The 14,802-nt window shown below is 42.1% G+C and overlaps 1 protein-coding gene and 1 long non-coding RNA gene across 2 annotated transcripts in view; one reads left to right on the forward strand and one right to left on the reverse strand.

The window, feature by feature from the left end:
* The window catches only part of LOC137621190 (uncharacterized), a 90,003-nt gene that overhangs the window by 37,904 nt on the left and 37,297 nt on the right, over positions 1-14,802 (reverse strand). The window lies entirely within an intron of this gene.
* Positions 1-14,802, forward strand: part of LOC137621188 (DNA excision repair protein ERCC-8-like) — a 38,740-nt gene that overhangs the window by 18,812 nt on the left and 5,126 nt on the right. The window contains exon 4 of the mRNA XM_068351602.1: positions 13,821-14,013. Coding sequence (XP_068207703.1) covers positions 13,821-14,013 — 193 coding nt within the window. The remainder of the gene's footprint in view (positions 1-13,820; positions 14,014-14,802) is intronic.

A 14,802-nucleotide genomic window follows, 5' to 3' on the forward strand; every position in this document is an offset into this window, starting at 1 on the left:
ACGGTTCCGCTAAGCGTGACTCAGTTCATCAATAATCTAAGAGTGAGGCTTTAAGTCACGCTGACGTGAGCCCTAGTATTAGCCTTGCTGTCAAGTGAGATACTGATCACAAATCTCGACGTGATGTCGAACGTCAGTCCTTATAGAGTCCAACCGTGACGTCGAGCTGCAGTCACTGCAGTCACGATGTGACGTTGAACGTCAAACACCTCAGTCACGACGTGACGTCGAACTTAAGACACCGCAGTCACGACGTGACGTCAATGTCAGTCGATGCAGTCCCGACGTGACGTCAATGTCAGTCGATGCAGTCCCGACGTGACGTCGTCCTTCAACCTCTACCTGTTCTTCATCGACAGGTTGATGCAGTTGTCAAGCTTTTCCATCGCGACTTCTTAATGGCTCTCAACCAAGTAGAGACATAGACTTCCAGATGAAATTTATTCTGAGGAGGAAGAGGATATTTCTCCTTTCCAGCTGTACCTTTGGGTATCTTGTCTGAAGTAGAGGAACTTTGATCTGCCTAACAATCTTTATATCTTAAGAAGTTCATGACTGTTTTTACGGAAGTTTTTCCTTTGCATTTTGTTCCTGCTGCTCCACGCTCGCCTCCTTCAGAATTCACTTTAGGGTTGGCTGCTACAGCTCCCTCTTTTTCTAAATTCGTGCTCTCTCAGTATTCTAAGAGAGTTTTACATTGCTGAGAGAATGGTTGAAGACTATAAGAAGTCTTAGCAAGTCAATCTTTGCCTTCCCTCCAGCTGGATTGAAGAACTTCTGGCAGGCTTAGGAAGGAACAGGAGCAGACCAATGGTCTGTCCTCTTGTTGAAGGAAGGGTATATTATACCTTTTGAAGAAACCTCCTCTTGTCCAAAAGCCAATAGATCTCTCTCCCAGATACTGAGAGGAAGCAAGAAGACAAGCTTTGCACCTACAGGTGTCTCTCTTGTTAGAGAAGGGAATTGTGGTGAAGTTTTCTAAACCTTCAGTTTCTATGCTTTTACAACCTCCTCTGCTAGTTCCAAAGAACTCATGAGGTTGGAGACCAGTGCTGGACGTGAGCGCGCTCAATGTGAAAACAAGTTCACTTTGGAAACTTCCAAGTCTGAGCTTGCAGCAGTAATGGAAAGCGATTGGATGGCCTCACTCGATCTCCAGGACGCTTATTTCCATATCCCTATCCATCCGACCTTCCAACTATATCTAAGGATCGTGTATGGGAAGGAAGTGTTCCAATTTCGAGCTCTGTGCTTCGGTCTCAGTACTGCTCCTCTTGTGTTCACGAAGCTCATGCGGAACGTGGCGAGCTTCCTGCACTCAACAGGTGTCAGAGTCTCCTTTTACTTAGATGACTGGCTACTCAGGGCGTCATCCTTCATTAGCTGTCTGAAGGACCTCAGATGGACCTTGACCCTAGCGAAGGACTTAGGTCTCCTAGTAACAAGGAGAAGTCTCAACTGACCCCATCTCAAATTATTCTCTATTTGAGGATGGAGATACGGAGTCAAGTTATTCGGGCTTTTCCATCACCATCACCACTCCAGCAAGCTTTCTTAAAGATTCATCTTTATCGAAAAAGGAGCAGTTGCTCTGTAAGGATGTGGATGAGTCCACTGGGAACACTCTCGTCTCTGGAGCAGTTTGTCTCCCTAGGAAGACAATTTTTGCCCTCTCCATTTTCACCTCAACCACCATTGGGACAGGGGGAAGGGCTTAGAAGAAGTGTCCATTCCACTTCCAGAAACGATCATGACTTGCCTGAAATGGTGGGATGTCAATCTCAGACTTAAGGAAGGCCTGTCTCTTGCCCACAAGAACACAGACTATGTGTTGTTCTCAGACGCTTCTGACGCGGGGTGGGGAGCAACACTAGACACTCTAGAGTGCTCGGGCCTTTGGACCAAAGACCACGTAAAGCGTCATATCAACCAGAAGGAGATTCTAGCAGTTCTTTGGCCCTGCAAAGTTTCGAAAGACTGATTCGAAACAAAGTGGTGCAGGTGAATGCAAACAACACCACAGCGTTAGACTGCATCGCTAAGCAAGGCGGGACCCACTCGCAGTCCCTTTACTTAACTGCAAAGGATCTCCTAGTTTGGACGAAGGAAAGAAACATCACCTTACTTACAAGGTTTATTCAGGGAGAAAGGAACGTGATGGCAAACTGCTCAAGCAGAGGCCAAGTCATTCCCATGGAATCGACTCTTCATCAGGAGGTGTACGAGAAACTATGGCGGATATGGGAACGTCCGTCCATAGAACTGTTCGCAACCTCAATAACGAAGGGGCTTCCTTCTTACTGCTCTCCAGTTCCAGATCCAGAGGCAGTCCATGTCGATTCGTTCTTACTGGACTGGTCTCACCTGGAGGTGTATGCGTTTCCCCCATTGAAGATCATTTACAAAGTCCTACAGAAGTTTGCCTCTCACGTAGGGACCAAGTTGATGTTGGTTGCTCCCCTCTGACCATCAAGAGAATGGTTCACCGAGGTACATCAGTGAATGGTGGACTTTACAAGAAGCCTGGATCTTCTCAATAAAGAGGTTCCATCAAAGCCTCCACACACTTCATCTAACTGCCTTCAGACTATTAAAGACTCTCTAGAGCTCGAGGGTTTTATGAAGGAGGCAGCTAGAGCAATTACCAGAGCAAGGAGATCCTCTACCATCAGGTTCTACCAGTCTATATGAGAGGTATTTCGAGATTGGTGCAAGGCCACCTCCTTTTTCCTCGTCCTATACCTCTATAGCTCAAATCGCTGACTTCCTGCTACACCTTAGGAATGTACGTAACTTTTCTGCCTTTACCATTAAAGGTTATAGGAGCATGTTAGCTGCAGTGTTCAGACACAGGAACCCAGACCTCGCGAGCAATGAAGTCCTTCAAGACCTTCTCAAGTCTTTCGAGACTTCCAAGAAGCATGGGGTAATGACGCCAGCTTGGAACCTGGCTGTCCCCTTAAATTTCTGATGTCTGAGAAATTTTGAACCTTTGCACTTAACTTCTTTTAAAGATCTTACTCTGAAGACACTTTTCTTAGTGAGTCTTGCTGCTGCAAAAAGAGTTAGTCAGGTTCATGCTTTCAGTAAGAACATCAGCTTCTGTACTGGTAAGGCAGTATGCTCTTCGCAGCTTGGTTTCTTAGCCAAGAATGAGCGTCCTTCCCATCCATGGCCTAAATCTTTTGAGATCCCCAACCTGTCAGATGTGGTTGGTAACAAGATAGAGAGAGTCCTATGACCTGTGAGAACACTTTAAATTTTACATTAACAGAACCAAAAACTTACGTGGTGAATCCGAGTCTTTATGGTGTTCGGTCAAGAAGCCCTCCTTACCGACGTCTAAGAATGCCTTTTCGTATTTTTTCAGGGTCTTAATTAGAAAGGCTCACGCTCACTGCAGTGAGACTGACCTTCGATTACTGAAAGTAAAGCCTCATTAAGTCAAGAGCTGTGGCAACGTCAATGGCTTTAAAGCAAAATCGTTCCTTACGAAGCATTATGGATGCAACCTACTTGAAGAGTAAATCTGTGTTCGCTTCACATTACTTAAAGAATGTTCAGACTCTTTACGAGGACTGCTACACTTTGGGACCATTCTTAGCAGCGAGTGCAGTAGTGGGTGAAGGTTCAACCACTACATTCCCCTGATCCTAATACAGTACCTTTTTTCTTCTCTTGAAACTATTATCTTTTTGGTTGTATGTAGAGACTGGGACAGTCTTCCGCAATAGTTTGATTTTAGCGGGTGGTCAAGCTTGTTTCTTGAGAGTGCCCAGATCAAGGGTATTGGTGGAGGTCCTGTCATAGGGGTGTTCACCCCAGATATGACAGCTCCTAGAGGTCTTTCAGCCCCGAGTGGATCGCTGTGCTTCATAAGGATAGCGGACTAATGAGGCAAAGTATCATAAAAGTCAGCTTCCTTATCAGGTAATATCCTTAAGTGTGTTTTATATCAAAACTCTTGAGCTATATTCCTACACTGTTTAATGCTGGTCTCTTACCCTCCACCAAGGGTGTGAATCAGCTATATATATATATCCACTGGCTAAGTTAAATATTTAAAAATAATATTTTCATATTAAAATAAATTTTTGAATATACTTACCCGGTGGATATATATAATTTAACGCCCTCCCTTCCGCCCCTCTAGAGACCCTACGGGCAGAGAAGAACTGGAGAACTTTGGAATAGTGATGGTATCCTGCTGTGTAGTGGTGCTAGTGTACACCCAGCAACCCAACCCCTCTATCGCTCGCGAGTTTTGAATCGGCTGCCGGACCGTCGGAGACGTTAACTATATATATATATCCACCGGGTAAGTATATTAAAAAATTTATTCTAATATGAAAACATCATTTTTCAAGTTACCAGTAGTCTGCTGTATTGGTTTAAGATTCACAGACCTTGATTTTTTAACTGGCCACATGAAGGGAGATAGTACTTAAATTAAAAGGTCACACATCAGATTGTAGAAATGGTAGTACAAAGGGTGTTCTATAGTATCCCGCAGCAACCGAGCTGATCCCTTATTAAGTTTTACTTTTCCAATTCAAGTCTACCAACCCTCTAATATTTCATTAAACTAGATCCTTTGATGATAATTGATAATTGTCCCTATAATAATATGATATGCAAATGAGTTTTGTCCCTCTTTCCTCAGGAAAATATTTTCCAAGACCTATTCTATCCCCAACCAAATCCTGTACTGTAGCTGCTTTTTAGTAAATCATGCTCTTACTAACTGAGCATACCTCAACCCACTATAACTTAAAAGTTTGGCTATAATTAGAGCCTATACTTCTTCATGGCTAGTTGTGTGTTTATAAGTGCTCAGTACTGTGTTGTAACTTCTAAGGAACCCATGAAAATATCTTTTAATAACTTTCAATAAAATTTACTGTGAAAATAAGGAATAGCTCAATTAATGTAAAAAAAAAATGCCATAGCTTAATGAAGTGTCTTTGTACCTAGAGGCAAACAAACAGCATCCTTTCTCACCCAGTTCTAATGCCATAGCTTAAGGAAGAGTCTTTGTTCCTAGAGGCAAACAAACAGCATCCTTTCTCACCCAGTTCTATTGCCATAGCTTAAGGAAGAGTCTTTGTACCTAGAGGCAAACAAACAGCATCCTTTCTCACCCAGTTCTATTGCCATAGCTTAAGGAAGTGTCTTTGTTCCTAGAGGCAAACAAACAGCATCCTTTCTCACTCAGTTCTATTGCCATAGCTTAAGGAAGAGTCTTTGTTCCTAGAGGCAAACCAACAGCATCCTTTCTCACCCAGTTCTATTGCCATAGCTTAAGGAAGAGTCTTTGTTCCTAGAGGCAAACATACAGCATCCTTTCTCACCCAGTTCTATTGCCATAGCTCAAGGAAGTCTTTGTTCCTAGAGGCAAACAAACAGCATCCTTTCTCACCCAGTTCTATTGCCATAGCTTAAGGAAGTGTCTTTGTTCCTAGAGGCAAACCAACAGCATCCTTTCTCACCCAGTTCTATTGGCATAGCTTAAGGAAGTGTCTTTGTACCTAGAGGCAAACAAACAGCATCCTATCTCACCCAGTTCTATTGCCATAGCTTAAGGAAGAGTCTTTGTTCCTAGAGGCAAACCAACAGCATCCTTTCTCACCCAGTTCTATTGCCATAGCTTAAGGAAGAGTCTTTGTACCTAGAGGCAAACCAACAGCATCCTTTCTCACCCAGTTCTATTGCCATAGCTTAAGGAAGAGTCTTTGTTCCTAGAGGCAAACCAACAGCATCCTTTCTCACCCAGTTCTATTGCCATAGCTTAAGGAAGAGTCTTTGTTCCTAGAGGCAAACCAACAGCATCCTTTCTCACCCAGTTCTATTGCCATAGCTTAAGGAAGAGTCTTTGTTCCTAGAGGCAAACATACAGCATCCTTTCTCACCCAGTTCTATTGCCATAGCTTAAGGAAGAGTCTTTGTACCTAGAGGCAAACAAACAGCATCCTTTCTCACCCAGTTCTATTGCCATAGCTTAAGGAAGAGTCTTTGTTCCTAGAGGCAAACAAACAGCATCCTTTCTCACCCAGTTCTATCTCGATCCACTCTCTTATAAGTCAAAGCATCAAGAGGACTCTCTTTTCACTTACTTTCTGGTATTGTCATTTGATTGTAGAGAGCTCACTTCCTTTTCTTAGGATAATAGTTGTATATCTTTCAAGTGTGTTATGCTTAGATGTTATGCAAAATGTAGTGAATAAGCAACCATCGACTCAAGTGGATACTCATAAATGCATTCCTTGTAGGCAACTTGCTTGCTATTTGCTTGTAACCTTTTGTTTCCCATTCTGTTAGATGAATCACTTGCTATTTCTCTTGCTACTAATTCACTTTTGTTTCTAAAGCTTTTCATTCACCTGTTGCCTACACTGCCCTTCATGTGACATCTTCCCTTAAAGACAAGTTATTAGCTTGTGGATTCAAGATGTAAAAGCTTTTATTCAAGACAATTAAAAAGGGGAACTTAGATCTCAATTTACTAGTTTTTTTTAGATAGTTGGCTCGAGAATATTGAAAAACTTTTGAAATCCTGCTGTAAGAGATGCTTTAATTCATGAACATACTGTAGTGCTGTTGAGATTTTGAGTGATTCACATGAGCTTATTCCTCCTTCAACAAATCTTACTTTGCCACTCTCCCGTGCAGATTAATGCATGTACCTGTTTCTGTTAATGTTTGTACTGTACTTCAGAACAGGTTGTGCCAGTCACCTATGCAGAGCATATATCTGTTTCAGTAGTCAGTTAATTTCAACCACTTTAAGAGAAAATTTTGGCCTCCTTTTGAAATGCAGATTAGAAGTTCTCTTTGAAAAGAACTCATTAAGAACAAAGTTGTTGATATTGTTCAGGAAACTGTTGTGGCAGTGTTTTCACCCCAACAGTTTCTAATGTTTTCACAAAGAACAATTCTTATTAGAATGGAAGCATACAAAACTTCTCGAAATTGATTACAATCTTGGCTCTGCATTAGTTTTATTAGATTTTTTTGGGGGGGTCTAAGAAGTCACTCAGCCATTGTTGATGATCAGCCAGTCATCTAGACATAGAAGTACAGTACTTTGAATTTAGAAGGATGTAACCACTACATTGAAAACTCTTGTTAAGACCCAAGGAGCTGTGCATAACCCTAAAAATAGGGAATTGAGCTTATACACATTTTCTTTAAACATAAATCCAAGATATGAGCCTGTTTCTGGGAGGAAGGGAACATAAGTCTCTGACAAGTCAATTGTAAACATCCAATCGTCTTTTTGAACTCCAGGTAAAACCATGGAAGGACTCTCTATGAAGAATCATGTTAGGACTAAGAACTTGTTGAAACTAGAAACATCTAAAATAGGTGCCAACCTCCTATAGCCTTGAGAACTAGAAACAGGCAATTTTAAAACCCTGGAGACACTATGATTATTATTTCTTGCAAAGCTACAACCTTAGTTGGAAAAGCAGGATACTATAAACTCAAGGGGTTCAACATGGAAAATAGTCCATTGAGGAAAGTAAATAGGGAAACAAATAGAATAGTGTGCCTGAGTGCACCCTAAAGCAAAAGAACTCTAACCCAAGACAGTGGAAGACCATGGTACAAAGGCTATGGCACTACCCAAGACTAGAGAACAACGGTTTGATTTTGAAGTGTTCTTATCCCCGAAGAGCTGCTTACCATGGCCAAGTACCATATCTAACAAGTCTCTTCTACCCTTACCAAGAAGAAAGTAGCCACTGAACAAGTACAGTAATTAACCTCTGGAGGGAATAAGAATTTTTTGGTTACCCAAGTGTTGTCAGGTGTATGAGGGAAAAGGAGAATGTGTAAAGAATAGGCCAGACTATTTAGTGTATGTGTAGGCAAAGGAAAAATGAGCTGTAACCAGAGGGGGATCCAAAGTAGTACTATCTGGTAAGTCAAAGGACCCTATGAACTCTCTAGCAGTATTATCTCAACAGATAGGTAATGCCTTGGCCACCTTACTACCTAAAAAACTTCTTCTATCGCTTCTTTTGATAACGCATGTTTTTGCTTGCAAAATCTTTATTTTTTTTTAGATTGTGAAGGTGCAAAGGAAAGGACTTTAGTATGATGGATAAAAAGGTTTTGGCACCAAAAGGTTCAATTGAGTTAGACTCCAGACATGTTGGAAAAAAGTCTTGTTACTACATTCAGAAATATAAATGTCATCACATGCTAGATTTATCAATACAGTATTACTGTAGTATAATATTACGAATATTTACTCTAAAAATTAAATTTTGCCAAATACTACTTCATTCTTGGTAAACTTTCATATTATTGACTTTTCTATTGAGTGTATGGTTGTTCTATAGTAAAAGAAAAGGAAAATATTCAGTATACTTTTCTTCTCTCTGATCTGCCTTAAATTTTATCTATTACAGTAGTTTAAATCATAGATAGGATGGCCTGTTTACTGCCAATACCTGTATAAGGATTATGATGAAATAAGGCTAAAACTAATGTTAATTATCAGAATAGCAACTTTATCACAACACCACTTAATGATACATAATTTTTAGATAAAGTAAAATTTGATAAAGCTATATAATTCTATGTAGAATAAACATGAAAAACAATAATACTGAGTTTCTCTTTTACCATATAACAATTATCAGAAGGGAAAATAAAAGGTTTTTGAAAATCATATTGAGTAGGAAGAATAGTGATATCAAGAGATTCCACTACACCTTACAGCAGAAAAAGGAGGAAGACAGACGAAGCAGACTCATATAAATGTAATGGACTAGGTTTGAGTGCATGAAAATCAGCTGAGTAGCAAAAGATGCAGAACCACACCCTGATGCACGATAAAAACGGTATAGAGCAGATGCATTGGTGAAATACCATTTCTAAGGAAGGGGAGCAAAAAACACATTGCTTAAATGTACAATAATTAACATTTTTTCTAAATATCCAAAGCATAATCTTTTAATAGGAGTATCATTTCAGCCAAGTTGTAAACTCAGCTGTTAAAATTTATAATGAGGTGTAGGTAGTTACAGGCAGACAACAAGGGAAGCCCAACCCCTTGCTACTTTGATCTTCATATAAAGCTTGTGAGGTGGATGAGCAAGGAAGTGTATCTTAAACGTGTAGCTTGGGTTTGTATACTTTAAGAAAAATATGCAATACTTTTAAAAACTTGTGATTTGTTCCTACATGAATACAACCCTCGTCCTTAAATAGGAGACTTATCCTTGGGGGAAAGGAAGCTGTCTATAACTAAACTCTGGTTTAAAATTACACAATATCAGAATGCTCTAATCTTAGGAGAGAGCAAAAAGTGTTAACTCCAATCTACCTTCTATAACCTCAAATTTTCAGGTGATATAATAGGCTTCTGTTATCTGGACAGAGTCATGGAGAAAGCTATATCCCTTTAGGATATGACATCTGAAATGTAATGTTAAAGTGATAAGTTTACATCATGTACTGGAGGATGGAGGTAAAACTCATTTTTAGCCTAAATAGAATTCTGTAATTACTCGGTATGGTAACATACCTGTATTAAGATCCATTCCAGCAACATAACAGTTTGACCACTAGACCCCAAGGGAGGAGAAAGAAAAAAGGACAAAAGGCCAAACATTCTTACTCTCATCCTAGACTCTTGTCACAACCTGTCTTGGTCAAGATTCTTTTTGTCCTGGTAGGGAGCTAGGTACACTACACAACCTGCTGAGCACCTACCACAGGTCCTTACGAAAACATGTCAAATGATAGTAAGCTGTGAAGGTTGTCTGGCATTTCAATACTCCTGCCTTCAGAACTTGGCCCAATGACAGTTTCTTCCTAAAGGGTAATATCACACCCACTCATCTGCTTTGTGAGCTCATGCCTGTGCTCTCTGGATTTGTGATCAATACATTAGATCATCTTGCACAGCCAGAAAGAGATAGTGTTTCTGGAGATCTCCTTCTTAAGCCAGCCAGACCTGATGAAGACATTCTGTAGCCGTGGTCTGCAGGCTGAGTCCGTTTCATATAGCATCTTGGTACCCTCTCAGGGCAAAGAAGTAAATCATCGGAATCTTTGGTTGCTTCCCTAAGAGAGGAGATGAAGAAAGATTCAAACCAAGAATAGGTTACGGACAGGTTTTTGAGTTTGTCACATGGAGGATCTAGAGACTTCCTGTTGAGCCTCGTAGTGAACATATCTATTATTAGAGAAACCCACAAAGACCAAAGGCTCCTTGCCACTTGAGGATGAAGAGACCACTATGCTCCAACTACTTGTCGATGGTGAGAGTTTGTCGGTGATTAAATTCCTTTTGCCAGGAATGAATCTTACTGACAACTCCAATGCATTATTTAGTGCTCAATCGTGAGGCTACATCGTCAACTCACAGGGGTGCTGTGAAACTGTACTTTCTTGTTTTGTTAACATGTGCCACTACTGTACTGTAAAGTGGTGTTGTCAATCATCGATGAAACCGAGTGGCCTATCAGATACTGTTAGAAAGATTGCAGAGCCAGGTTAGTTCTCATAAACATGAGTGTGGGTCTCTCGTAGTCATCTGAAGATTTCTCTCTGATTCTATGGTGTCGAGTCTGAAAAGTTTCATATTTGGATGACATATAGATACACCATGTGACTGAAGGAGAAGAATATTTTCTAAGGTAACTGAAGATATCCCTGTCATGCTTCCAAGAAGGAGGTAAAGAAGTTTGATGGTGTTCCCTCTTTTCACTTTGTGAAGAGGAGGTCGAAGGAATTGGGCTTGGTGATGTGAGAGGTTGTGGCTGTTTCCTTCCCTTACTGGGTGTTAAACTTGAAGGTGACATTGCCACTGAAGATGAGGATCGTTAATCAACTGCACCTTCAGGAATCCTTAGCTGGACGGAGGGAGTCACGTCAAGTACTTCCTCTGCTGGGGGAAGATGGTACAGGAGGAAAAGAACTATTAGCCCTCAATGTTGCCAGGGCTTGCTAGTTTTCTTATCAATAGAAGAATCTCAATGTCTAAGGAAGGCCACAGAATCTTTAGGGGCGTCTTTCTTAGCCAGGTAGTCATCCGTGATAAGAGTTCTGGGTTTTCACCTAAGAAGACAAAATATCAGCTTCTTTAGGGAAAGCAAATAAAGCAGCCTCACTCTGACTTGCCCTAAGTTTTAATGAATTTTGTAAAGTCTTCTTTGACTACCTCCCAAAGGAGGAAGACTGAGAAGGCTTAGAGGTTAAGTGGATGTCAGCCTTCAGGGAAGACCTGAAGATGAAGAATCTCGCTTTGGCTTCTTCATCCTCATTGAGAAGACAGCCCTTACTTACACTGCTCACAGGGTGATGACTGCACCCAATGAGGACTCCTGCAAGAAGGGCAATGAATGGGGATCCACTGATGTCTTGCTCATGAAACTGTGTTCCACACCTACGGCTGGGAACGCCTAGGAAGATCTTCAGCCTCATTTTCACAGCCTTTCCCCGCAGAGGAGCCTCCTCTTCCATCGTCTTCTGGCCCTTGACCTTCACCTTCTCCTGGACCTTCCCCTGACAAAGTTGCCGCTAGTCCTTGGACTTTGTCCTTCAACTCTTTTGTGGATCGCATGCGATCCCCTTCGGAGGATGTTCGCCCATCCATGTTCCCGACCTTTTAACACGGCGATCTTCTGCTTCTCGCCGACCTTCTGAGCTGCCTTCTTCATTCCAGACTCCTGTAACACGCCTGCTTGCTCGTGATGTGTCCAAATGTCACTCGCCCTCGCGAACGAGCCGCCCTATGCAGCGTTCCAGACCTTCTCCAATGCGCCAGCGCCCATCAGTGCACCAGCGCTCATGAAGAACTTGTCAGTGCCCAACACGTCAACGCTCTCCAGCGCCTCAACACCCGACAGCGCATCAGCGTTCTCCAATGCATCAGCGTTCTCCAATGCATCAGCGCTTTCCAATGCCCCAGCAATCTCCTAATCGCCAGCACTCAGACTTTGAATATGGTATCTTCGATATCTTGAACCCTTCTGTGGAGCGCTTTCCCTCTTTCCCCAACAGTCGCACTGTAATGCGTTTGCGGGAAGGGGAATGGGGCAACTGTGACCTGTCAAAACACCTACCTTCCTGTTCCTTCTGACTGCGAGATTCCACTGTAGAGCGCTGGTGCACAGCAAAGCGCTGATGCGTTGAATAACACTGGCAAGCCGGGGAGTGCTGATGCACCGGAGAGTGCTGATGCACCGGAGTGCACTGATGCACCGGAGTGCGCTGGCAAGCTGGAAAGCGTTAAGGGTTCGCAAACAGCCTGTGGTTCGTGCATGTCCTCGCAAGAACAAGCATTCTCAGATAATGACGAGCAAGCCAAGACTGGTTTGGAAGAAGGCGCTTGCAAATATTACACCGCGCCTTCTAACCAAGCTGGCGAAACTCCCACAAGAGCACTTTTAAGTCATTAAGTCGTGGTGGAGAGCTGTCGGGCGTGATCACCTGACGAGTTGTGGTCACACTTATGAGCAGCTGAAGAGGTAGATCACTCAAGCAAAAAACCTCTGGCATCTGTGAGTGTGTCCGCCATAGGACCATGAAGGGTCAACAAGCTCATCAGGATGAGGAGCGTGAGGAACCTCTGGCCAACGGAACTCGGTACGCACTTACCCCAGGGGGTTCACAGCACTAGGCTAGAACCTAGTAGAGCACTAGCCTGTAGAACCTTAGTTGAAAGAGGAACTGTGGAGGAAGATTCCACCAGAGGCACGAGACCGGTTGAAAGGGACTCCCTTCCAATGGCTTGGGACAGGTTAGAGCCAATAGCAACCCATTCGGAAACAGATACGAGCTCCTTCCACACCTCCAGAAACTTTTCACTTTTGGGAAACCCAAAAACCCCTGGGAAGGCCTCAATTGGAGCAAGATGTCAAGAGAGTTAGACTCCCTTAGACGAGAAGCCACCACTGCTTTGCTAGGGGAAGTAACGTGGTCTTCCTTACTAAAAGGTTATCCGGGGGTTAGACTGTCATCACTCGTATCTGATCGGGAAGAGGTAGATTGATAGGTACCAGCTGCGGGAGAAAGAAGTTGGGATTTCTTCGACTTTGAGGATGAGCCTGAAGGCAAAGAATCCCTTTTAGACTTCTTCCTTCATCTATTGTACCGCTCCCACTGGGAAGATAACTACTCCTGATACTCAGCGCAAGGAGAAGCCTCCAAGTAGGGGTGTCATCTGCACAAAAGCCTGTGAGGATCCATCTCCTTTTCTGACGAAAAGGAACCACAAGAGCAGCCCGATACTCCAGGGTAAACCCACATGACTGCCGTCTCCAAACCACAAACATACCTGTAAATGAAAAAGAAAATAAAGTTATTACAGCCAGTTAACAGGGAAAATTCTGGGCGAGAGACGTGCAAGTCTTCACCCAACTGTAACCAAACCAAAAGGTGGGCTCAGTTGCCAAGTGAGTGAGTGAACGGGCAGGACAGTCTACCCCTCCTCCCGCTAACTAGCGGAGGGTCATTGACACCTCGTGTTAAGTATTTAAAGCTAAATCAGCTGTGCTGAATCATATCTCCTACATAAAGAATGAATGTTTGTATTTGTGCAAAAACATTTAATAATGATAGTTTGATATTCACTCTGATTTTTTTTTCTTAGTTAAAAGAATATACGCAATGAAGAAAAGTTGCCTATAATTTTTGGATAAATATTACTTAGAAGATAAAGATGAACACCATATTTTTTTTTCTAACTTTTGTCAAATATGTGCAGTATATTGTGGGTATTAGATTCATTTGTGCATGCTTTGCATTTAACTAAAACAATAATACTTTATTATCTTTGACAGTGTATGTTTTGTTTTTAGGTAGAATGTGTTCAGTGGTACCCAGCCGATACTGGATTGTTTGCAACTTGCAGTCAGGATAAGTGTATCAAAATATGGGATCCGAACCGTATGCGACCAGTTGATCAGTTTAAATTTGGGTGTAATGTATTGCATCACCATATGTCTCCAGTGGCTACTAAGCACTCATTGCTTTCGGCTTCAGGGGAGACTGGTAGGTTTTGATCATACATCAGATCACTTGCTTGCTTGCTTGAATAACTATATTTCATACTTTTTTCATCCATTTTATTCATTTTTTTTTTTTTAATTAGTTGGAAATATTACTGATAAGGATTCTTTGTAGCTTGCTGTTAGACTTAGCTACATAACCACCTTTTGTTTATCCATCCTCGACTCCTAGCGCCTTATAATTAGTAGAGGGTTATCAGAGAACAACGATGGATGTCTTGTTAATGTCAAGACAAATTTTTTTTTTTTTAAATCTGGCGAGATGCAGCTCAACTTCAGCCATCTGAGTTGGAGTTGGCGTCTCCAGTTGCTCTTGGGTAGTTCCAACCATGCTTGACAGATAACTGGACGTTGGTGACAATGTCACCATGACACTGCCTCTTGATGTCTATACGACCACACCTACAACTACATCTCTGATATGGTGATTACGTTATTTACATTACTATGGTAGCTAAAATATTGAGATACTACCGCTAGAGAATTATGTGGTCCTTTACCTGGCCAGCCAGTACTATATTGGATCCTTCTTTCTGGTTACGGTTCACTTTCCTTTAGCCTACACATACACTGAATAGTCTGGCCTATTCTTTACAGATTCTCCTCTGTTCTCATACACCTGGCAACACTAAGATTACCAAACAATTCTTCTTCACCCAAGGGGTTAACTAATGCACTGTAATTGTTCAGTGACTACTTTCCTCTTGGTAAGGGTAGGAGAGAGACTTTAGCTATGGTAAGCAGCTCTTCTAGGAGAAGGACACTCCAAAAT

The sequence above is a fragment of the Palaemon carinicauda genome, chromosome 27, assembly GCF_036898095.1.
Source record: "Palaemon carinicauda isolate YSFRI2023 chromosome 27, ASM3689809v2, whole genome shotgun sequence".
NCBI classification, from domain to species: Eukaryota; Metazoa; Arthropoda; class Malacostraca; order Decapoda; family Palaemonidae; genus Palaemon; species Palaemon carinicauda.